Source organism: Dipodomys spectabilis, unplaced genomic scaffold, assembly GCF_019054845.1.
Source record: "Dipodomys spectabilis isolate Male_0828 unplaced genomic scaffold, ASM1905484v1 ptg000366l, whole genome shotgun sequence".
NCBI classification, from domain to species: domain Eukaryota; kingdom Metazoa; phylum Chordata; class Mammalia; order Rodentia; family Heteromyidae; genus Dipodomys; species Dipodomys spectabilis.
Window position 1 is genome coordinate 2,547,125 of NW_024871043.1, and position 25,134 is coordinate 2,572,258.

Here is a 25,134-nt window from a genome sequence, read left to right on the forward strand (position 1 = left end):
TGGTGGTGATCATGAGGCTTGAACCCAGAGCCTGAGCTCTTTTGCTCAAGGCTAGCACTCTACTACTTCGAGACACAGCTTCACTTCCTGATTTCTGGTGGTTCACTGGAGAAGTCTCATGGACTTTCCTGCCTGGGCTGGCTTTGAACCACAATCCTCAGATCTGAACTCTTGAGTAGGTAGGATTAAAGACATAAGCCACTGGCACCTGGTGCTGATTTCCTTTCCTTCCTTCCTTCCTTCCTTTCTCTTTTCTGGGGATGAACTCAGAACCTGGGCATTGTCCCTGATCCTCTCTGTGCTCAAGACTAGTGCTATACCACTTGAGCCGCAGCTCCACTTTCTGGTTTTCTGGTGGTTCACTGGAGATAAGAGTCTCACAGACCTTTCTGCCCTAGCTGGCTTCAAACCGTGATCCTCAAGATCTCATCCTCCTGAGTAGCTAGGATTACAGGCGTGAACCACCGGCACCTGGCAATGACAAGGTTTTGGGTTGTTTTTTTGTTGTTGTTCTTTGTTTTCCAACGTTAGAGATTGAAGCTGATTTCTTTTATGGTTCAGGCTCTGGGTGCAAATTTGGTTCCACCCAGTACATGCATCCCAGCCACAGCGAGGGCGGAAAAGCGGGAGGGCCAGGGGGGAGATGGTGGGCTTGTCAAGATGTCCCACAGGTACTAAGGTCTTCCTTGGAATGCCTGAGCTCCATCTTCCTGGCTGTCCTGGGCAGCGGCTCTCCTAGCAGGCCACAGCCAAGCAGCCTTGCTCCCTGGACGTTGTACCTGGACGCCCAGCTCCACACTCACGCCTTACCGCCAGCCCAAGCACTGTCTCTGAATGGTCTCAGTTGTTAGGCACCGAGTGACCCCTGACTGACGGGACTACAGAAGGGCAATGAGCACACGGGGCTTTGGGAAGCTAGGAAATTAGCCATGATTAGGCCCTGCAAAGTGCAGAACCCCAGGAGAGACTGGGAGGGGATGCTAATTAATCTTAGGCTGAGTCTCTTCAATTGTGTGGACTCTGAGACCAGCCGCTTAAAGCAGAGACAGAAATGTAATTCTTGATCACAGAAGACATCAAAACAACCCAGAGATGTGTCTGTGGGAGCTGGGGAGGAAGGCCTCGCGAATGAGAGAGGAGTAGAGGCGGCCAAAGGCAGTGCTCTTCCTGTCCCTCTGTTCATCATGATGCCCGGGCCCCTCAGACATCCCTGAGTGCAAGCCTCAGTTCAAATCCCAGCCTTCCCAACTTTCCTGAGGAGCCCTGGGGCTCCCACCTCTCTGGCCTCGACTTCCCCAGCAGCACAATGAAGACTCATGGTGATCTCTGGATTCCTGCAATGGCAGGCTCACAAGGGCTCTACCAGTTGTGCTGAGGCCTGGGCCAAGGTGATGGACCCAGCTTCTGATCCTGCTAGCCACAGGTTCAATAACCATCGTCAAAAACAACCCCTAGCTGGGCACCGGTGGCCCAGACCTGTAATCCCAGCTACTCAGGAGGCAGAAATCTGGGGATCGTGGTTCAAAGCCAGCTTGGGCAGGAAAGTCTGTGAGACTTTTATCTTCAATAAACCACCAGAAAACCGGAAGTGGCGCTGTGGCTCAAGTGGTAGAGCACTTGCCTTGAGCTGAAGAGCTCAGGGACAGAGCCCAGGTCCAGAGTTCAAGTCCCATGGCCGACAAAAAAAAAAAAAAGAGCAGCTGACACCTGACCCCCCTCCCTTCCCCTGAGGGGCCGCCACCCTCAGCTTCAGCCAAAGCCTGCACACTGTAGCCTTGGCAGCTAAGACCAGGGCTGGCACATAGTAGGTGCTCATTTAACACCTGCTAGAGGGGTGAGTCATCTCACAAAGGCTGTGAGTCTGCCCCTTCGTGACTCTTCAGTGGGGTCAGGCTGGCTCTGGGTCCCCCAAGCAGCCGCATATACACAGAGGGCATCATGGTGGCCCAGGGACGCCCCACCCTCCACCCCCTAGCCTACCCGGGCTCGTGTTCTGTTTCCCACATTCTAAAGCTCAAGCCAGGGCCATGCCTGACTCTGTCCTGAGTGTCCAGACCTGGTGCCATCCTCGGCGCTGGACCTTGCTGGGCGCCGTCCTCGAACTGCGTCTTAACATTTCTTCTGCTTCTCCAAACAAGGGTCTTCGTCCATAATCTACGAGCAGAAGGCGGCTGGTGAGGCACAGTGACAGCCATTCTGAAATCTACACCCGCCGCCAGGCCGCCATGCCCACGGCCGCGACACCCTCCCCCCCCCCCCCCCCACCCCCATGACAGCCACGGCAGCACACGCCAGCAAACAGCCAGAGCTGAGCCTGGTGACTCATGCCTACAATACCGGCCCTTGGGAGGTTGGGGCAGGCAGGAGGATCCCAAGTTCCAGGTCAGTCTGGGGTAACTCAGGGAGAGGAAAGGAAGAAGGGAAGAGGGGAGGGAGGGAATCAAATGCCCAGCAAAACGCCTGGAAGATGAGTGGGGGGGGGGGGGGCCTGTGGGAGCTGGGGATACTCTCTAGACACAGATGCGGTCCAGGGAAGTTCATCCATCTGTGTAGTAGAGACGGGGCGGGGGGGGCTGTGTTTGGGGGACCCACGTGTGGGGAGTCCTCTGATATGTTCCTCCCAACAACCCGCCTGTCCACGGTGAAAGGCAGGGGAGTCGTGGGTTTCCCTCTTTGCTCTGTCCGCTAGGAAGCTCTGTGTTCGTGTACCACAGCTCTCCTAGGAGAACGTCCAGGCCCCGCTTCCTCGAAACACAGCTGTGAAATACTGAGTTAGACTAACACTAATCAGGGTCACTGGAAGCCACGTAGCATCTCCCTTTCTCCTCACCTTTCTTGTTTTCCCCCTTTGTGTCAGTCCTGAGACTTGAACTCAAGGGCCTGAGTATTGCTCCTTTTTTTTTGTTTTTGTTTTTGCTCAACACTGGCATTCTAATGCTTGATTCAGAGCTCCTCTCCTGACTTGCTGCTTTTGGTGCTTAATTTGGTGGTGAATTTTCCATCCTGGGGTTGGCCTCAAACTCCGATCCTCAGATCTCAGCCTCCTGAGCAGCTAGGATCACAGGCATTGGCCATTGGTGCCTGGCGTGACATTTCTTAGGTCGTTTAATCCTCTGTGGCCAGCCGGTCATTTTACAGACGAGGAACCTGGGGATAGGAGATGTCCCCAACAGCCTGAGATCTCAGGGCCAGACAGGGGCAGAGTGTGGCTCAGTTTCTCTCCAGGCTGAGTAGCGAGCCACCCCCTGGAGCAAAGCAGCCCTTGCCTGGAGGGGTCCTCTGATCCTCTTCGGATGGGCACCCTTGCTGATTCCATTTTAAAGAGAAGAAGACGACAGAGGCCCAGAGGGACCAAAAAGCTTCCCCACAGTGAACAGTAAACTGGGTGGGGCCTGATTCCATCTGCCCTGCCTTCCCACCCACGTCAAGTCACACCTGGCGACTGTCTTGGGCCAGATAAAATCAAAGAGGCTCTATTACACTCATGACGGGTCCTGTGCTCTTACAAGGCGCATTTGAGCCGGTCAGAGAGGGAGAGGTGTGGATGAACGAAATGCCTGAATGAGTGGCGGGCTCAAGGATCTCATCACTCGAGCTCTAGGAAAGGTCAATCTGGAATTTACTACTTTCCTGGCTTTTCCCAAGGGCAGAGAGGCCAAGACCAGTTTAAAAAAAGGAAGAAAAAGCTGGGGGCCGGTGGCTCTCACCTGTAATCCTAACTACTCAGGAGGCTGAGATCTGAGGATCGTGATTCAAAGCTAGCCCAGGCAGGAAAGTTCCAAAGAACTCTTATCTCCAATTAACCACCAGAAAACGGGAAGTAGCACTGTGGCTCAAGAGGTAGAGTGCTAGCCTTGAGCAAAAGAAGCCCAGGGACAATACCCAGGCCCTGAGTTCAAGCCCCAGGACTTGCAATAATAATAATAATAATAACAACAACAACAGAGGCAGGCCTGGAGGGCCTGGGCTCACCGAGTGCACCCTCGGCCTGCGAGGTGCTTCTGGAGAAGTCGGCGTGCACGACTTTGCGTGGGGATGTCCTCGGCTCAGAATTGGCCCCGTTGACGTAGACGGAGAAGCCCTGCTCCAGGTACTCCAGCCTGCGCTGCACGGGGTCCTTGGCCTTCAAATGCTTCAATATCCTGGAAGATAAGGGGCACCTCACTTCTGGTCACTGGAGTGCGGAGCCCCCGGCAGCTCCCCAGCCAGCCCTGAACAGCATCTCCAGTCAGAAGCCAGGTGCCTCATGCCCATCTGCTTGCCCACCCAGGCCCATGATGCTCACGGAGACGCTGGGGGTGAGGGGCAGGCTGAGCCGTTGCTGCCCAAGGGATTTGAGCTGTGACACTGAGCACACACCGTTCCTGCCCCGTGGGAGCTGAGGCAGGAAGGTGGCTGGAACGTTGTGCCGGTGTCTGACAGCCTGAGCTTTGTGACTCGATCTCAATTTCATGCAATTTTTCCTCTGTGTGAACAGTGATTCTTTGATATACACCAAAAAGTGGTCAAAAGCTTTGTAGGAGCCATTTCCAATAACACATCCACAGAACACAGCCACGCGTGGTGGCTGACACGTAGCTAATCCTAGTTACTCAGGGGGCTGCCATCTGAAGAGCAAAGTTCAAAGCCAGCCCAGGCAGGGAAGTCTACTAGTGAGACTCTTATCTTCAATCGATCAGCAAAAAGCCAGAAATGGAGCTATGAGTCAAGAATACCAGGGGCTGGGAATGTGGCTTGCTGGTAGAGTGCTTGCCTAGCATGCATGAAGCCCTAGGTTCAATTCCTCAGTATTATATTAACAGAAAAACCCAGAAGCGGCGCTGTGACTCAGGTGGTAAGAGTTCTAGCCTTGAGCACAGAGAGACTCGGGACTTGGAAAAAAAAAAAAAAAGTGTCAGCCTTGAACACAAAAGCTCAGATAGTGCTTAGGCCCTGAATTCAAGCCACAAAAATCAATATGAGTCAAAGATCACAATGAAAGACCTGAATCTTTGAAACTACTACAGGAGAACAGAGAAAACATTTGACAATGCAAACACAGGCAATTCCTTCCTAAGAAAGACTCTAAATGCTCAGGATATAACCGCAAAAAAAAAAAAAAATTGACACACGGGACTGTATCAAATTAAAAAGTGTCTGGGGTGGGAATGTGGCTTAGTGGTAGAGTGCTTGCCTAGCATTCATGAAGCCCTGGGTTCGATTCCTCAGTACCACATACACAGAAAAAGTCAGAAGTGGTGCTGTGGCTCAGGTGGTAGAGCGCTAGCTTTGAGCACAGAGAGGCTCAGGGACAGAGCCTAGGGCCTGAGTTCAAGCCCCGGGACTAGAAAAAAAAAAAGTGTCTGCATAGCAAAAGAAACAATTTCCAGAATCAAGAGACAATCCACAAATGGGAGAAAGACTTTGTTCACCATTTATCTGACCAAGGATTCATAACCAAAGGATAATGCTCCAAAAATTAAACACCGAAAGAACAACTAATCCAATAATTACATGGGCAAGCAAATTAAACAGATAGTTCTCAAAAGAAGGAGAACAAATGGCCAGTAAGTACATGAAGAAATGCTTACCATCCTTAGCCATAAAGGACATGCACATCAATACCACGTGAACCCTGGCTCCATTCTACCTCCTCCCAGTCACAATGGCTGTCATTAAGAAAACAGGGCTGGGGCTGCAGCCCAAGTGGTAAGGCTCTGAGTTTAAAGGAAAGAAGGAAGGGAGGGAGGGAGGGAAAAAAGAAAGAGAAAGAAACAAAGAAAGAGGGATGGAGAGAGGAAGAGAGAGAAACAGACAACCAATGCTCACATGGTGTGATTTAAATGGCAGCGAGCCTACCTAGCATGCAAGGCCCTGGTTAAAGCTCAGTACTGCCATGCCGGGCACTGGTGGCTCACACCTGTCATCCTAGCTACACAGGAGGCTGAGTTCTGAGGATCACAGTTCAAAGCCAGCCCAGGCAGGAAAGACCATGAGACTCTTATCTCCAATGAAGCACCAGAAAACCGGAAGTGGCGCTGTGGTTCAAGTGGTAGAGCGCTCGCCCTGACCAATAACGACAACAAAAAAAAAGCTCACTACTGCCAACAGAATAAAGAAGAAGCAACAATGACAACAAAAGAAGTGAAAACCGGAACTACATGCATACATAAATCAGTATATGAGAGCATGGCGGGCCCTGCTGATGGCAGTGCTGCTCCAAGCTACGGAACCCAAAATGTGGTTTGTATACACAATGGCCTATTATTTGGCCATGAAGAAGAAGGGAGTTGTGTCACTGGCAGCAAAATGGCTGGCACTGGAAACCATCCGTTAAGTGCCACAAGGTCAAAAGCTCAGAAGGACCAACGTCAGCATGTGCTTTGCTCAAATGCGGAATCTTGCCCTGAAAAAAGGTATGACGGGATTATAAAATAGGGAGGGGAAATCAGGAGTGGGAGGGGAGGGAGGAGGAAACGAAAAGGGCAAATGAACTGAGAAATGGGATGGGGGTGGCGAGAGGGTGGCTAATTGGATCAGAGCACATTATATACAGGCTGTACAAATCATACTGAAGTCCCTTTCTACAATTAATTTAAGCTCATAATACATTAAAAAAAAAAAAACCCTCAACAATCAGATACCACAACACACTGGAAGAAAGTGAGGGCCAGGAAAATAGAAGGCGGGACACCAGACAGGACTGTCATGATTAAAGAACTCCCCCCCCCCCCACACACACACATACATACACACACACCACACCGGGCACCAGTGGCTCATGCCTGTAATCCTAGCTATTCAGGAGGCTGAAATCTGAGGATCACGGTTCAAAGCCAGCCCGGGCAGGAAAAGTCTGTGAGACTCTTATCTCCAATAAACCACTCAGAAAACTGTAAATGGCGCTGTGGTAGAGCAATAGCCTGGAGCTGAAGAGCTCAGGGAGAGCGCCCAGGCCCAGAGTTCAAGCCCCATGACTGACAAAAAAAAAGAACTCCCCCACCCCAGAAAGAGGAGGGATTGCTTGTGAGCACTTGGTGAGGGGCCGGGCAGGGAGGGTTGAAATGCAAAGGTAGGGTAAGTGCATGTGTGTGGGCCCGGGGCGGAAGGTGATGGAGGAAGAAAGGAAATGTGTTGGGAGGGGAGGCAGGGCTGCCCAGGTTGAGTTTCTTGGTTTATTTTTGATTGTTTGCTTCCTGGGTGAGACATCCATCTATTGCACAATCGTGGCAGGAACATTTATTATACACACTGCTTATCTCTTTGCCAGCGTTGGGAGCCTGCGAGATGCCGGATTGTTGAACAACAACAGAAAACACAAGTAACTAAGAGACCGTTTTCAGGCACGAGCCACGCTCAGGGGATGCTCTGGGGGGCGGGGAAGCCTGAGAAACCTGCTCAGCTGGGCAGCCAGCCTGCCTCAACTTCCCCTCCCAGAGATTGCCCAGTCTCCAGACATTTGAGGTGCGGGGCTGGTGCTGTGTGCGGCCCTCTACTTAAGCAGGATGTTATATGCAAAGGTGGACTTAGGCGAGTGATAGATGAGGAGGTAATTATTCAGACTGTGAAAGGAATTGCTACAGGAACTCCCGCAGGGGAGCACATCCGGGTGCATTCTGGTGGAGGGGATCTGCAACGCCTCCGCTTAGTTCCAGCACTGTCTGAAACTGATGCCCACATTCGGCCCGGGGCCCTGTATGCGCTTGCTGGCTGTCCAGCCTCCTTGGTCATGATGCTGTGATTTATCTGTTCCTCCGCCCTCCTTCTCCCCTTGGAATCTGAGCCATGGACTAAAGGCATCACCTGGCCACGGGCCCGACGAGGAGCGCTGTGGCCGAACAGGGACAGTGATGGGTCCCCTAGCATCCACAGGCAGCTCAGTTAGCTGAGTTCCCATGCTGACCCCAGCGGTCACCTGCGCCCAGCTCTCAGGGCTCAGCGGGGAGCAGGGCTGGTGGGTGGGAGGGTCTGGGAAACACCTCCTTCCTCCTCTGGGGCCATCAGTGCAGGGACCAGCGCGAGGAGGTACCGAGCACAAAGGAGGGGTTCAACTGCTGGACGGTGGCATGAAGGGACAGCCGTGCTGTGTGAGCTGTGTGGCTTCTCCACCTCTGGCTACTTAAGGGTCTACCCAGCCAAGGCCTCTGTTTGTCCTGGGAGGGGCGGGGCTGGCAGGAGGAGGGGCACGTGGCACAGGGGTGGCCCACTGTGCCTTCAGGGGCCTGTGTCAGTTTGTCACCATTGTCCAGCACCCAAGGAGAGGGCGAAGGGCGTGGCGGTGGCTGCCCCCTGGGCCTCCAGGCTGTGGGGCCGGGGCCGCCGAGGGCGGAGGAGTGGAAGCCCGCAGCGGGGCAGCGCTGTCTTCTCAGTGGTGGCCCTGGAAGCACGGCTGCTCAGGCCGGGCTGGCGCTGGGGGGGGGCCTGCATACTGCGGATTCTGCTATTCCCCAGCATGTGTGAATCTAGCAGGTCCTTGAGCCCCTGGCAGACCCATTTCCTCTTCTGTGAAAGAAGGCTGGGATTGCCTGCACTGGACGGAACACGGCACTGGTCTTCCCTCCCTCCCTCCCTCCCTCCCTCCCTCCCTCTCCTTCCCTTCCCTTCCTTCCTTCCCTCCTTCCTTCCTCTCTCCCTCCCACCATCTCATCTTGGGGTGGTGGGTCCCCTTCTCTGTTCCTCCATGGTCCTTTCTCAAGGACTGAATGACAATGTGGTGACAGTCTGTGGCATCCTCCCCCCCCCCCCCGCCCCCACCACACCCCCCTCCCATCACGCAGCTGCGCTCTCTCATCTCTCCAGTCCGGCCACGTTGCCTGCTCCTCTGATCACTCCTCGGGAGTGATTACATCTTGCGTGGGCCCAGTGACCAGAATCACTAAGAGTCAGTCTGGCTGGACGAGGCTCGGCAGCCCCTCCCCGGCCCCGGCACAGGGCAGCCTCGGGCCTCTTCTGCTAGAGCTATGGGGCCTCAGGCTCAGCCTGCCATACCCAACGGGTCCAAACGCAGCTGCTGAGGCTGTGGGGGGTCCCCCAGGAGCAGTGACATTTGGGGGACTGAATCCACGGCTCAGTTGGGGGGGGGGGCAGTGCTGTGTCAGTCCCCAGACCGAGGGAGGGGCTGGCCCAGGATGGGGACAAAAGGGAGGACCAGGGAGCCTGCCTCAGCGCTTGGGCTAGGATTCAGAAGGCACTGCGCTCTCCTTTGAGGGGAAGCTGGAAGGAGGGACTTCCTTTGACAGCCTCAGCCACAGTGGGAGATGCACACACCCGAGAGCAACTCTCACAGGAAAACAGAGGGAAGAGATGGAGAAGGACTGATTTTAGTGACAGAACTTAAACACCTAGATCCAGCCATGCCTGAAGCCAGATTATATGAGTATTGGGTTGGGCTCCTTTCTCTTCTGCCTCTCTGTCTCTGTCTCTCTCTCTCTCTCTCTCTCTCTCTGTCTCTCTCTCTCTCTCTCTCTCTCTGTCTCTCTGTCTCTCTCTGTCTCTCTGTCTCTCTCTGTCTCTCTCTCTCTCTCATGAGACTGGCCATGGTACCCAGAGCCTCTTGAATGTGACGCCAAGCACTCTACTGCTAAGCCACATCCATGAGCTGGTAGAGTTCCCAGTAAGTCCTCATCACCTAGGGTTTCTGTCCCTTAAAACCAAAAGAACACTAAGCAATTGCCCATGTCTTCCCAGTGCAGTATTTCCCTTCGTGTTAAAAGTAACAAAAACTACTCAGGAGGCTGACATCTAAGAACCATGGTTCAAAGCCAGCTGGGCAGGAAAGTCATCCATGGGACTCTGATCTCCAATGAGCCACTGGAAAGACCAAAGGGGAGCTGTGGCTCAAGTGGTAGAGCACCATCCTTGTACAAAAAAACTAAGAGACAGTACCGAGGCCTTGAGTTCAAGCCAAAGGACTGGTGTGCATGCGTGCACGTGCGCGCACACACACACACACACACACACACATACAGAGAAATATTTTATGCCACTGCCCTGGTACATGACTGGCACGCTGCAAAAGACCCAACTTGTCCAACACAAGGGGACCACATTCCTCACAGGCCTCTAGGTAAGGAATTTCTCTCGGGCTCTCCTCTCTCATTTCCCCCATCCATGGGCTCCGTCTTGGTACAGCGCCCCTCCCCTCCCCCTCCACAACTGATGGCGACTCAGTTTTGATATATTTTTAATTGCCTTGGTGCTAGATAACCTTGTCTCTGGAAATCCTCATATATGCCATCAGCCGGTACCTCTTGGATCGCACGCGTATCGATCGCCCGATTAATGAGAAACAATTTGCTCGTAAGGAGCCGTGACACTCTCTCCCCTGACAAGTCGCATGGAGATATTAAACAATCATCCAGGTGTTCGATGGCGCCATCAGCCTGCCAGCAATCGAATAAAAACATCCCCTTCCTCCCCCTCCCCCTGCACCCTGCGTTAATAAGGGTAAAAGCTCGCAGTGGGTCTAATGGGCTGGAGCTTTCGGGGATGGCTACTTTGATGGTCAGGAGCCAGGAGCCCCTGGGAAGTTGAGCACTGAGGAGGGGGCCTGGCCTGGGTTTCTGGCTCGTCATAGAGAAGGAAAGAGAGAGACCCCAAAGCTCTCCACTGAGACAGAAGACAGCCCATAGGAGTGTTTGAAAACCCAGCCATCAGGATCCCCCCCTACCTCCCACCCCCCTGCAGTGTGCGCACCAGGCAAGGGCTGCATCCATCTACTCCCAAGGTCAGGGTGACCTTCCCTTGGTGGCCAGCAACCCCCCCACCCTCCCACCCCTCCGCCCACAGATGGAAGCGAGGACCAAAAATCAGGGCCCAGCCCCCTCCCCAGCATGGCACACCTGCTTTGCAGAGATGCAGGGTTCTTCTGTCTGCCTTGGGCTTGAATTTGAATTCATTACCAATGTTTTCAAACTCACAAATCCAGACTTCTAGCTTCCCGTGAGACCCTGGGGATTGGCAGGGGGTGAGGGGGCGCTCCACAAACAAACGCAAGCTAGTTTGAGCAGACATAGGAGGATAGGAAAATTCCAGGTGCCCTCTGTCCCCTGAGGCGGCTCTCTTCCCGGCCAGGCCCCTCCAGGCTTGAGTTTGCAAATGCAGCTTAGTGCAAGACTCCGGCCTGAAGAAAAAACCACAATGGAATTGGCAATGAGCTTGCTCAGACTGCTGAGGAATCCAGCCCGGGCCTCGACGCTGGCCCCTTTCAGATCACATTGACGGCCCCACACTGCCCCAACGTAGCCCTCCAGAGGCCCAAGCAGCCCTACCCAACCTTCCGGTGATGCCCTGCCCAGGTGCAGACCCAAGAGTAATCGAACTCCACTCGGCATCCCTTGACATGAAGACACTGAGGATCGAGGTTCAAAGCCAGCCTAGGCAGGAAAATCCGTGGGACTCTTATCTCCAATAAACCACCAGAGAACCGCGAGTGGTGGTATGGCTCAAGTGGTAGAGCGCTAGCCTTGAGCTGAAGAGTTGAGGGACAGCATCCAGGCCCAGAGTTCAAGCCCCATGACTGACCAAAAAAAAAAAAAAGATTCAATGGGCTGGGTGCCAGTGGCCCATACCTGTAAGACTAGCTACTCAGGAAGCTGAGATCTGGGGATCACAATTCCAAACCAGTCCAGAAGACTCTTATTGCCAATGAACCACAAGAAAGCCGGAAGTGGAGCTGTGGCTCAAGTGGTAGAGCACCAGCCTTGAGTGAAAAAGCTCAGGGAGCAACGCCCAGGCCCTAGCACCGACACAAAAAGTAAATAAATAAAGGTCCAATTTCACCAATGGATGGAGAACTAGGAGCAGAAAACACACTCTCCATTCCTCCGTGAATCAAAGCCTCCGTGCTGTTAATAAATGCAAGCAGATATTTATTTCTCTAATAACAAGGGCTGCGAGGGGGGGGGGGGGGGAGGGCTTCCTCTTACCGGTTTCTCTGCTGAAGCAATATTAAATACTCATCATGTTTCTCATCAAAGTCTGTCACCATGTCCTTAGAGTACTCCTGCAATGAAGAAACAGAGCGGTGTGACAGCCGATCGTGGGAAGGCCTCTCTGAGAGCCAGGCGCCTGACTCACTGACACTGGAGGTCAGGAGGCGGAGGCCAACCTTGACGAAGGCCCGGTTCCCCGGGCGCATCCCTCTGGCGACCCAGCACCCCCCAGAGACTGTCTGTGGCCCACTGGGGTTTGGAGACGCTGGGCTTTGCTAGAGGTAGATCCCCAGCCTCGCTGCTGCTCTGGCCTCCTGTGGCTTGCAAGGGATCTGGGCCTCCATGAATGGCTCAGCGTTTGTTAATTATGGCTGGGCTTCGGAAGCAGAGGCACCAGAGCCCGCTGTTCTAAAGCAGACCCCAGGGGTGCAGGTCCATTATAACCAACGCGGTCCTCACAGATCACATGACCCCAGGAGCGGAGGCCCTTGGGGGGGGGGGGGTGATGCTGGGGAAGACACTCTGCACCTCCTCTTCTGTGCAGGGCTCTGCACTGCCTCTGGGGCTCCATCAGCCCCACCAAGCAGCTCCTCTGCTGCCTGGTGAGTCCCTCGAGTGCCCCTTGGGCCACAGGAACTCAGCTTGGAAGCCGGATTTACACGGTGCTTTCCTGAGGCCAGGTGATGCATTGGTTTGTGGGGTGAAGAGGACTCAGGTGAGCCCTGGAGTTCGCACATTCTCTGGGGGAAAGAGCTGTCCTTTCCCACTGAAGGACTGGAGCAGAGGAGCTGGGGCTTGAACCTGCCTAGAATGAGGCTGCTGTTCCCAGATGGGTAGAGTGGATTCCTGGCCACCATTCCTCTTGCTGGATACCCCTGTGCCTGTATTAAGCAGACAACTGAGCTGTTGCTTTAGAAGTCTCCACTGAGCCTCTGACCTCTGTGGCCAAACGCATAACCTGACCATCAGAGATAACGCCTATTACAAGTGATTGGTTTCATGGAAACGCAATGAACGTATAATAAACTGCACACATTTCAAGTGGCACATGCGCAGACCAGGAAAACAATGACGGCAACCCCACATACTCCTTAGGGCCCACCTCCTAAAATAAAAACCGAAGCTGGGAGCCAGTGGCTCACACCTGTAACCTAGCTACTCAGGAGACTTGAGATGCAGAAGATCGGGGTTTGAAACCATCCCGGGCAGAAATGTCCATGAGATTCCATCTCTAAACATCTAGCAAAAAGCTGGCTAGAAGTGGGACCCCAGTAGTAGAGCACCAGCTGAGCACATGCAAGGTTTTGAGTTCAAGTCCCCGTACAGCCACAAAACAAACTGAGTTAATGTGTTGCAAGTTACTATTTGCTAAATAACTTTTTTTTTTTTTTGCCAAGGAATAGATCAGAGATACACAGCCCCTGGTCCTGGGTCACAAATCACAGCAAGTTAAAGATCTAGGACATCTGAGACAGAAATGTGATTGGAAAAGAGTCTGAACAATCACCATGGAGAAAAGAGAAGAACACTCTCCACCCCTTTCTTCTTTTCACTTTTCCAGTACCAGTATTTGAACTCAAGGCTTGATGCTAGCTTGGCCCTCTACCACTTGAGTCATGCTTCTAACCCAGCCTTTTGCTGGTTGTTGTTTTTTTTCCCGGTCCTAGGGCTTGAACTCAGGGCTTGGGCTCCACCCCTGAGCCTCTCTGTACTCAAAGCTAGTACTCTACCACTTGAGCCACAGCGTCACTTGCAGCTTTTTCTGTGTATGTGGTACTGAGGAATCGAACCCAGGGCTTCATGCATGCTAAGCAAGCACTCTACCACTGAGCCACATTCCCAGCCTTTGCTGGTTACTTTGAAGGAGTCGTGAGGACTTTTCTGCCTAGGCTGACTATGAACTGGATCCTTTGGATCTCAGCCTCCTGAGTAGTGAGGACTTACACGCGTGAGCAACCAGAGCCCAGCTAGCCCTTCTTGCTAGGGAATCTAGCCAGCAGTAAGAAAGGATGACATGATAGAATTATATAAAAGTGTTTTCTTTAGGAAAAAAATAGATTAACAATAGCTAGCCCTACTCTTTTATTTCTCTGGCTTCCCGATCATCCCACAGAAGCTCACTAGCTCCCTGGGAACAGGGGGACAGAGGCCTGACTCCCTTGACAGCTGCCCTTGGGAGAGTTAGCTTACAGGCTACCAGCTCTGGGGAGCGTCCTCCATTCCTCCCACGGCAACAACACAGGGACCTGCGAAGCGTTTCCGTAGCATTTCCATATACATTATTTGCTTTTGATCTTCACGGCAGCTCGTGGGCTGGTGATTATTATCCCATTTAAGATACAAGGAAACGCAGCCCAGGTATCTTTGCCTGGGCTCCACGGCGATTTTACATAACTATTTTGAAATATTAAGGTGACCGTTGATATATTATGCTAGGGAATGAAACATTTCATGGCACTTTGAGAAGATATATGGACTTCAAAGAAATTGAAGTTTGTGCAAGGTTGTGCTGGCTGTCACCTCCCATCCTCAGGAGAATGCGTCACGCTACTGGGAGGCAGCGTTGCCAGGAAGACAGGAGCAAGGTCATGAGGCAACCTCACCCCTCCTTGGATTCCAATGGGATCTGCACATCAATCATCCGGAAACGGTGATGGCTCACGCCTGTCATCCCAGCTCCTCAGGAGACTGAGATGTGAGGATCATGGTTCAAAGCCAGCCCAGGTAAGAAGGTCCAGTGAAACTTTCATCTCCAATAAACCACCAAAAAAGCCAGAAGTGGAGCTGTGGCTCCAAGTGGTAGAGCACTAACCTTGAGCCCAAAAGCTCAAAGGCACTGTCCAGGCTCTCAGTGCAAGCCCCAGGACTGGCCCCAAAACAAAAACAAACAAAAGTGAGCGCTGGTGTCTCATGTCCTAGATATGCAGGAGGCTGAGATGTGAGGATCTCAGTTTGAAGTCAGCTCAGGCAGAAAAGTCCCTGTAAGCCGGTACCAGTGTCTTATGCCTGTAATCCTAGCTACTCAGGAGGCTGAGATCTGAGGATGGTGGTTCAAAGCCAGCCTGGGCAGGAAAGTCTCTGAGACTCTTATCTCCAATAAACCACCAGAAAACCAGAAGTGGCAGTGTGGCTCAAGTGGCTGAGTGCTTGCCTTGAGCTGAAGAGCTCAGGAACAGTACCCAGGCCCAGAGTTCAAGACTCGCGACCAACAACAACAACAAGTCCCTGCAAGACTCTTATCTGCAATTAATCACCAGAAAACTGGAAGTAGCACTATGGCTCAAAGTGGTAGAGCTCTAGCCTTGAGCAAAACAGCTCAGGGACAGCACCCAGGCCCTGAGTTCAAGTCCCACAGCATGGTGAGATGTGGGCTTGGTCTCTAGGACCAGGAGGACTGGTTTGTATCTCAGCTCCTGGCTGAGGCCCGTGGAGGATTGTTGAAATGAGGGGGCCTCTCTCCCCAGGGGCTCTCAACCCCCCCACCCCACCGCCCCCAGAGCCTGAGCTGGGAACCTGCACAGCGAGCCCAGGCCTGGCTCTGAGCCACACCCTTGACTCTTCTTGTATCTCCCAGGTGGACTTCGGGTCCCCGCAGCTTTGGTTTGGAAGTGGTTTGTCATCTGCAAAATTCATGTTGGCTAAGAGTGCAGAGCGGGGGCCGCTTTGCTCTTGAGGGATTGCAGTGATCCTTGCAGGCGTGAAGGATGGTTGGGTTGTATCCCTGGGCTGGACTAATTACAACCATCGTGGGTCAGCTTTGGTCTCCTCCCACGTGCTCCACTCCCCTGCCTCTTCCCAAAATGTGACTCATGACACTCCTTGCCCAAACTTGCCACCATGCTTGTGGATTTCTGGGGACCCAGTCTCCCAAAGGCCAAAGATGCAACTTTTTTTTTTTAATTGACAAATTACCCAGGCTCGGGCCTTCTGTGACAGTCACAGGTTAAATGTGGATGGGACACAGTAACCAGCAGGGAGGACCAAGCCTCTCTCCAGCCTGCACTGAGGACCATGCTCCTCCCTTGGCTGGGGGGGGGGGGGGGGGGGGGGGAGAGACACAGCTCCTCTCCCTGCAGCCTCACTCACATCCCTGAGACTGGAACTCAATCTCCACAGTCTTCGCTTACCCCCGACCCCCAACACAGCAGCGGTTCATTCTGGAAAGCCTGCAATTAGTATTAAATTATATACGCCACAGTGTGCTCCGGGCTATCATTAGGGGCTATGTTGTTAGCACTTAACTACATAGCTAGGGCTCACTAATTAACTGCGGATTGGGAGCCGTACGGGTGAGCCTCTGAACTGTGTTTACCACCTGTGGGCCTCAGTTTCCCCATCTGTGAAAAGGGAAGGTGAAGAAGGTGATTGTGGAAAGGGGGTGAGAACCCTCCCAAGTGCCTGCTGTGTGGCTAGCCCCTTCTACGCTTGCTCGGCTTCACCAATCGCTCTGCCCCGGGCCAGGGGGAGGGGGAGAGGACCTGCGGATATCAACTTAGCTGGGCTGGAATTCGGAAGAAAAGACAAAGAAGGCGGGTGCCCGCGGCTCACGCCTGTCATCCCAGCTACTCAGGAGGCTGAGGCAGGAGGATCATGGCTCAAAGCCAGCCTGGACAGGAAAGTCCATGAGACTCTTACCTCCGAAAAGCCAGAAGTGGAGCAGGAAGCTCAAGTGGTAGAGTGCCAGCCTTGAGCCTTGTTAGGGACACTGCGCATGCCCTGAGCCCAAGCCCCAGTACAGGCATAAAAACTATTTAATTAATTGAAAATCCAGACGCTGACCACAGCGCCCTCACCCGTCACCCCCGTGCCGCCCAGCTCTGCCTCTGACCAAGGGACATTTTATGAGTATCAAGCACATGCTTGTTCCGGGTCTCAGGGATTCCGTGTGTCTTGTTTTCAATTTCCAAAGTAACCCCAGGTTCTGGGAGCATTACCCCATCTTCTGGGGAGAAACTGAGGCAGCACAAGACTGAAACCAACTGCCTGAGGACCACCAGGGATGGACAGACAGAGGACATCTCCCTTGCTCCTGTCAGCTCACAGTCTAGCTCTTTTATTCTGGTCATGGCACCTGGATTTCCCTTTGAGAAAACACCTGTCCCCTCTCCATCCATCCAGGTGGTGTGGGTATGGTGATGCATGCCGGTAATCCCAGGTACTCCACTCGGGAGGTGGGAAGCAAGAAGATCACAGTCTGAGAATGAGCCTGAGAAAAGTTAGTAAGAGACTCTATTGGAAAAAAAAAACCTAAAGGCAAAAGGACAGGGGGCATGGCTCAAATGGCAGAGCACCCACTTAGGAAGTGAAAGGACCGAAATTCAATCTCCAGCACCATTGAAAAAAAAGGAAGGGAGGAAGGGAGGGAGGGAGGGAGGGAGGGAGGAAGGAAGGAAGGAAGGAAGGAAGGAAGGAAGGAAGGAAGAGGGAGAGAGGGAGGGAGGGAGGAAGGAAGGAAGGAAGGGGGAGGGAGAGAGGGAGGGAGGGAGGGAGGAAGGAAGGAAGGAAGGAAGGAAGGAAGAGAGACAGAGGGAGGAAGGAAGGAAGGAAGGGAGGAAGGAAGGAAGGAAAAGTGTTTTCCTACATTGCTGGACAGACAGGCGATTGTGCTGGCACAGCACTAGAAAGATAATCTGAGCTCGACCAACAGGGACTGGCAACATCCCTGTTCCTCTTCTCCTGAATTTCCAAGAGCTACCAAAGGAAAGAAGTTTCTTCACACACCAAGCAAGAAGTACGTTTTTATCACCTCACTGGGCTCCTGGACTGTGCGTGTCCTTACACGATGTCGCATGGAGGATCCATGACACACGCACAGGCAGAAGGCTTGAGAGCAGTGAGGGGTAGACCAAACAGAAGCCAGACCCTTTAACAGTAACTAGCCCCTGGATCCGGCCATGCCTAAAACCAGTTTCATCTTGTATTTTTTTTCAGTTGCATGAACAATATACCTCTGTCTACAGAGCCAATCTGAACTCTGCGTGGTGTGTGCAGTTTCCAGCTAAGTTGGAGATAACTTAGCAAAGAGCTAACGCTCAGCTCTGTTTGAATTCAAAGTCTTCCAAGTCCAAAGGCTCAGATAAGCAGCTAATAGAGAAAATAAGCGATACTTTAATAGCCTGTGTGTGTATAGTGGTGCCAGAAAACAAAGTCAAGTTGTTGCACACACCCGGCAAATGTACTGTTACACCCAAGCTCCCAAATGAATACTTTTTTTTTTTTGTCTATTGTGGAGTCGAACTCAAGGCCTGGGCACTGCTCCTGAGCTCTACTTCCTGTTTTCTGGAGGTTAATTAGAGATAAGAGTCTCGTGGACTTCCCTGCCTGAGCTGGCCTTGAACTGTGATCCTTAGATCTCAGCCTCCTGAGTAGTCAGGATGACAGGCGTGAGCCACCAGCTACCAGCTCCAATGGACATCCTTTTTTCTTTTCTTTTCTGTAATACTGGGGTTTGAACTCCGAGCACCTGCTTGAACTCAAGCACAAGGCTCTATCAACTGACCCACACCCACAAACCCCTCAAATAAGTGTTCTCATACCCACAATAAAGACAACCCACGGTATCTTATTCTTCCTTCAAAACCCAGCTAGCTGAGTGCAGCTCTGCTGTTTGTGCAGTGATTCCATGCATTCCAGTGCTGGGTGCTAAGTCTTTTGTGCATATGGGATGAGGGCAGAAAGACAGTTCAGAGCCGACTCCCCACGCATTTGCTAACATCCCAGACAGACTCTCATTTTCAAAAGACAAACGACCAACGCTATATTCAAAGTTCACGTACTGCAACCCGAAGCCAAGCAACGCAGGACTTAATGCAATGCTGAGACTGCCCCCTAGAGGCCAAGCGGCGCACAGCAACCGCTGCAGAAGCATCTGGGCTTCTCATGCCCAGGATCCTGGGCAGGCGCAAAAGCAAAGCGTTAAGTGTGGGCACACGCCAGGTGACCAAGGGGGTGGAGTGGATTATTTCCCAAAAGTCTGAAGCTTTCAAGGCCGCCTTGTACGCTGCTGCGTCCAGCAGTGACCCTGGCCCACACCTGGTTTCAGGGTTTGCAAACTCTGCCCAGAGCCAGCGTTTTCTCCTGAATTCCAAGCACGGCCTGTCTTTACAAACCCTTGGATTTTTCTTTTCCTTCCTTCCTTTCTTTCTCTCCTCTCCTCTTCCTTCCTCTCTTTCTCTCTCTTTCTTTCTTTCTTTCCTTTCTTTTCTTTCTGCCAGTCCTGTGGCTTAAACTCAGGGTCTAGGCACTGTCCCTTGAGCTTCTTTTGCTCAAGGCTAGCACTCTACCACTTGAGTCACAGCACCACTTCTGGCTTTTTTTTTTCTTCTGTGTATGTGGTGCTGAGGAATGGAACCCAGGGCTTCATGCATGCTAGGCAAGCACTCTACCGCTAGGCCACATTCCCAGCCCATGTCCTTGGATTTTTCAAGGCATGCTTCATTGGGGAAAAAAAATTAGGATTGCCTTTCATTCTCAGAAAAGTCTTCTTGTCAAAGGGCCACATGCATTCTAAAGGACCTTCTAGGCTGGCAAATGCAAAAGGCTTTTTAGAGTCTTGAAAGCTGGGCACTAATAGCTCAGGCCTGCCATCCTAGCTATGCAGGAGGCGAAGATCTAAGGATCATAGTTCAAAGCCAACCTAGGCATCAAAGTCCCCGAGAGTCTTATCTCCAATTAAACCCACTAAAAATTATAAAAAAAGAACAACAAAACTAGAAGTGAATCTGTGGCTCCAATAGAAGAGCAGTAGCCTTAAGCAGAAAAGCTCAGGAACAGCACCCAGGCCCTGAGTTCAAGCCTTAGTAGAGAGTGAACTGTCTCAGTGGGGAGGGCTGGGCTGGGCAGCGGGGAGGGAGACGAGGAGGAGGCTGAAAGCCCTGTGTGGCCAGGCAAGCCGGAGGAAGCACATGGCTGATCTGGGAGCCTGGCACACAGTGATGCATTTTGTGCTACATGAATTCTATCTCAATAAAAATGCTGGAAGGAATGGGATGATAAAAAGCAAGCACTATATAAATATAACAGGCGTGGAAGGCTGGCGCGATGTAACACTTGCTCTGTAAAGGTTAGCGGCCATACGATGCTCACTGGGACATTTTGCTGCTGGAATTTGCATTCGGAGCCCACCCCAGCTCCCTGAACTAAGGCGGAAGCTGCTTGGCATCTAGGCAGGAGAAAGATGGCCTAACTTTTCCTTCTTCGATGCTGAGGATGGAATCCAGGCCCGGCACACAGCTGGGCCTGTGCCCAGCCATGGGAGCCATATCCCCGGCCTATGGCTGGGGGAGTGGGGGGGGGGCGGTGGGGTGCTGAGCAGGCCTGTCTCCAGGGGGAACAGCTGGTGTCGATTCCAGCGAGTCTCCCAAGCGGAGTGGCTTTCACACTCTCCGAACAGGCAGCCGGCCGACGACAATCACAACCTGGGTTGTGCACCAACCCCTGAAAGCACAGTCGCGGGAGACAGGCAAAGAACGGTGGCGGGCTGGTGGCAGGAGGAAGGATCTGGAACGTCGGGAAATAAGGGCCCTGGCAGTGGTCCACTGAGATCAAAACAGCGGTTCTATGTCACTTCCGGGGACTCTATTAATGTGGATGACATCAGGCTGGTGGGGAGCTTAGAACAAACACGGAGGACAGGGAGCAGTGAACTTTGTGCTGCTCTGTCTGCAGGAGGGAGGAAGGGACAGGGGGGCTGCCCCCCATAGTCCATGTCTTCTCCAAATGTATGTCCACAACAGATGTCAAGTGCCATTGCTCACGCCTGTAATCTTGGCCACTCAGGAGGCTGAGAGCTGAGGATCACAGTTCCAACACAACCAGGACGGGAATGTCTGTGAGACTTATCTCCAATAAATTACAAAATAAATAAATAAAGTACAGCGGCACCCAGGCTCTGAGTTCAAGCCTCAAGACAGGCACCAAAAATCAATAAATAATTGGAGCAAAAAGGGCTGGGGGTGTGGCTCGAGTGGTAAAGCCCTACCTAGCAAGTGAGAGGCTCTAAGTTCTTTTTCTTTTCTTTTCTTTTTTGGTCAGTTATGGGGCTTGAACTCTGGGCTTGGGCGCTGTCCCTGTGCTCTTCAGCTCAAGGTGAGCGCTCTACCGCTTGAGCCACAGTGCCACTTCCGGTTTCCTAGTAGTTTATTGGGGATAAGAGTCTCACGGACTTTCCTGCCGGGGCTGGCTTTGAACTGTGATCCTCAGATCTCAGCCTCCTGAGCAGCTAGGATTACAGGCTCTAAGTTCAAAACCCAGTACTGCCAAAAGAGGAAAGGAGGAGGAGGAGGAGGAGAGAGGGGCGGGGGTGGGGGGAGGGGGGGGCAGGGAGAAGACAGTGTAAGGAAAGGTCTGGAAAGGTACAGCCAGCTAGGCTTCTCCAGCAGCAACAGTTACTCCAGGAAGCCACGCTGGGGCTCTGGGAGGGAGTGGATTGGTGAAAAGGGTTTAGCCTTATCTAGAAGGCTAAAAATAGTTTTTAATTTGTAAGGAAGTGGCTCTCCTGGATTGCTTGCGTAGCTAATCACCCTCCCTCCTCCAGAGAGGTGGAAAGCGCCAAGGTTCCTGGTTCCAGGCCCCCTCGGCTTTCCCTGGCACTCCTACCTGACTTCAGCCCCCACCGGATCTTCTCTAGCTTCCAGCACATTCCTCACACTTCCCGGCTTCATTACTGACAAACTTTCCCTCCTTTCTTGGTCCCCCCCCCACCCCCCGCCCCACTTACGCCCAATATCCAACCCAGCAACAAAGTTCCTTCTCCGCACCTCACTGCTCTTCCAAACCCAGCCCATCACCTCTACCAGAGTCTGTGACACCCCTGCGTCCTCCCCCTTCCCCTCCCCCCTCTCCCCCCCCCCCCCCCCCCGCCATCGCCATCGCTCACCACGTAATAGATGCATTATTCTGTGTGTGTATGTACTGCTACTCAGACTTGAACTCGGGGCCAGGGCACTATCCCTGAACGTCATAATTTTTTTATTTTTTTGCTCAAGACTAGCGCTCTGCTACTTGAGTCACAGCTCTGCTTCTGGCTTTTTGGTGGTTCATGGAGATAAGAGTCTCACAGACTTTCCTGCCCAGGCTGGTTTCGAACTGTCATCCTCAGCTCTCAGCCTCCTGAATAGCTAGGATCACAGGTGTGCCGGCTGAGGTGCACGCTTTCCTTCCTACTTCCTCTCCCTTGAAGGGAAGTGTCCAAGCCCCTAGGAGTGGCCCCAGGCCTGGACTCCTCTTTCCTGGGTCACCCCCCCCCCCCCCGGCCTTGCTGCCCACTCCCAGGGCTCTGCATAGCTTCTTCTCACGCGAGTCCAGGGGTCTTCCCGAGTTCCTGCACTCTGCCACCCCCTGCAGGCCTCGATCACCAGCAGCCACACTCCATGGAGGTGACGTTCGGTCTGTCAGTCCTTGGTGGGGACTAGGGGCTGGCACACAGCAGGCAGGTGACAAGCCCAGTGAGTGACGGCGGCCAGCCACACCCACAGGCCCTTGTCCACCACGTGTGCCTCTGGTTTCTCAGGCCCCCACCCTGGCCAGGCTTCCGTGTCACCTGCTCCGGAGTCCTGGCCGGTGGGCTCTGGCCCCTGTCCCCGTCCCCCTGACCCCTCCCCTTTCCCACTGTCCCTGCTGGTCTCTCCATCAGGGGCTGTGGGCTGGCCTTTACTGTCCCTGTTTGCCAGTTAAGGATGCTGAGGCAGAGTCCTCCAACTCAAAGTGGCAGAGCTGGCACCCGTGCCCGGCTGGCCTGGACCCCAGCGTCTGCCCTGTGCTTTACAATGTCTGTCCTCGAAGCTACGAGGGCAGGAGTCAGCGAACTCTAGGCGTCGCTGCAGGGGTGTCAAGGACATAGGACCCCAATGGAGACCCCTGGAGGGATGGGGGAGGGGGAGAGGTCCTCATGACAACAGAGGCTGTGTCCCTGCCACCCCAAGCAAAGCAGGGTGGGACAGACAGCCCCCAGCCCGCCTCTCTCTCCGTCCCCTCCTCTCCTCCTCTCTCCTCTCCCCTGTCTCCCCCGTTTCACTATGAGTCTAGAATGCCTAGCACTGCAGACACTTCTGTCTCTACTTCCCGAGGCTGAGGCGGCCGGCCTGGCCCTGCTCTTGAAAGCAGGACGTGAGTCTGGGGGAGCACGTTCTGCCAGGTGAGCAGAGAAAGTAGGGCAGCTGGCTGGTTGCATGTGAGCAGGCTACAGAAGCAGGAAACTATCAGGACAGACAGGGAAGAGCCTTCATCTGGTTCTTGGTTTTTGAGACAGGCTTGCTGTGTAGCCCAGACGGGCCTGGAACTCACGCTCCTCCTGCCTCAGCCTTCCAAGTGTTGGGATTACAGGCGTGCACCACCACACCCGCCCCCTTCATCTGTTCTTGGCCCTGGGTGGCATCCTGGCTCTTGGCTTCGGAGAAGCAGCTCCCTCCCCTATTCAGAGCCTTGAGCTGAAGTGACACAGGCGCCCTTCTGCTGCTGAGCTTATTTACTTCTTTAGCCAAGTCCTAATCTGTGCAGTGGTGCTATAAAAAATAAAAGTAGTATGTGAAAAATGCTTACCGCAGCGCCTGGCCCATGGTAAATAACACCCTCGCATAGTGGCTGATACTTTTATGATAATCCAGCCACAGGATAGACGAGTGTGGGAACTGGACATATCAGTACCACACCACCCCCATTTCTTCCTCTCTGCCTGAGCTGGCAAGCTGTGGGGTCAGTCTAGTCTCCATCCCAGGCCACAATTTTGTCAGTGGCTATTAAGAAGTTGTCTCTGATGTCTGTGAATGACATTGAGATGGGACACACACATACACACAAACACACAAACTGGCGATGGAACCTAGGTTGAGAACTATTTTGACGGGCTAAAGATGGACCAGGGAAAGCCTGGTAGAATGTAACAAGCCAAGGTAATAATGGAGGGGCACTGGGGAAGGGGTACGCGGTCACAGGGGGTGCCTGTCTGGATAAACCTCTCCCTGGGTGGAGGAACCTTGACTAAGTCTTCACTGGCTCCCGAAACCCCTGTCTCCTCTGCCTGAGAAAACCGAAGGAAGCCTGTAGGCTTGCACCCAAAATCTCTGCAAATAACAGGGAGCTCTGTGTGTGTGTGTGTGTGTGTGTGTGTGTGTGTGTGTGTGTGTGTGTGTGTGTGTGTGTGTGTGTGTGTGTGTGAAAAGAGGTGGTTTAAAGGCATTTTCTAGGCAGGTGAGTTAAATGCTTTCGCCATTCTTTACGAAGTAAGCTCTTCAGCCAAGCACACCGTCAAGAGTGGACTGTTCAAACCTCCACTCCACTGCAAAAGATGAAACCCATTACCACGCAGGCTCGCCCAGAGGTGAAGAACAGGGCCTGGAGATGACCTGCCTGGGGACACTCAGCCAGGATAAGGACTTCTGGAGCCCCCTAAGGTCCAGGATCCTCCAGGATCAAATGGGATGGCTCAGCCTCCCCCCCCCACACACACACACACTCCACCCCCACCACACTGAATCCCCAGGCCCAGAGAAAGTCAAGAGATACTAGCTGCAATCTAGCACTGCTCCAGGTACTGTAATACACCACCACCTCCAAAGAGGGCGCTGTGGAGCCCACTGGGAGGGCAAGGGTGGGTCCAGGGGCACCTGGCTTGTGGGGGGGGGGGGGGAGTGGAGAGGGGAAGGGGCAGATCTGAAGTCTCAAAGCCCTTTAGGGCACAGGAGAGATGAAGCTCCTCAGAGCTCAGGAGCCCCATGTCCCTGAGTGCTGGGTGTCCTGGTCACCAGTGTGGACACTTAGGGTGATGTGCTGGGTGAATTCTCTGCCATCTTCCTTTTTTTTTTTTAAAGCATGGTATGATAAATTTGCCTTCTAATGATTTTTGAGTAAACCACAATGACCACAATTTCAAAGTCATTAATAATTCATGACCGGGGGCCATAAACACTATATAATCTCTACAGGCAGGAACCATGAATACTTGTTAGAGACGACCTGAGAATATTTTTACCAGCTGAACTGAAAGTATTTACTGACTTCCAGCCGATACCAGCACAGTTAGATTTTTCAGAAATGACTGTTAACCCTTCCCGTGCCTGTCCAAGCCACCTCTTCCAGGAAGTCCTTTCCCTCTCTCTCTCTCAAGTCCTTAGGTCTTGACCTGGGAATATATGATTGGGGTCTGGTGAGGTCTGGAGGGGTAGGGGAAGAGGGACCTTTGGTGCTGGGCAGGTTGGTCACTAGTTAGATCTGTCTGTCTGTCTGT

The 25,134-nt window shown here is 53.0% G+C and overlaps 1 protein-coding gene across 1 annotated transcript in view; it reads right to left on the reverse strand.

Annotated features, from left to right (window-relative positions):
• Positions 1-25,134, reverse strand: part of LOC122096314 (katanin interacting protein) — a 118,004-nt gene that overhangs the window by 62,111 nt on the left and 30,759 nt on the right. The window contains exons 3-5 of the mRNA XM_042666869.1: positions 11,907-11,983; positions 3,973-4,142; positions 2,057-2,154 (exon numbers count right to left, since the gene is read on the reverse strand). Of these exons, the coding sequence (XP_042522803.1) occupies positions 2,057-2,154; positions 3,973-4,142; positions 11,907-11,983 (345 nt within the window). The remainder of the gene's footprint in view (positions 1-2,056; positions 2,155-3,972; positions 4,143-11,906; positions 11,984-25,134) is intronic.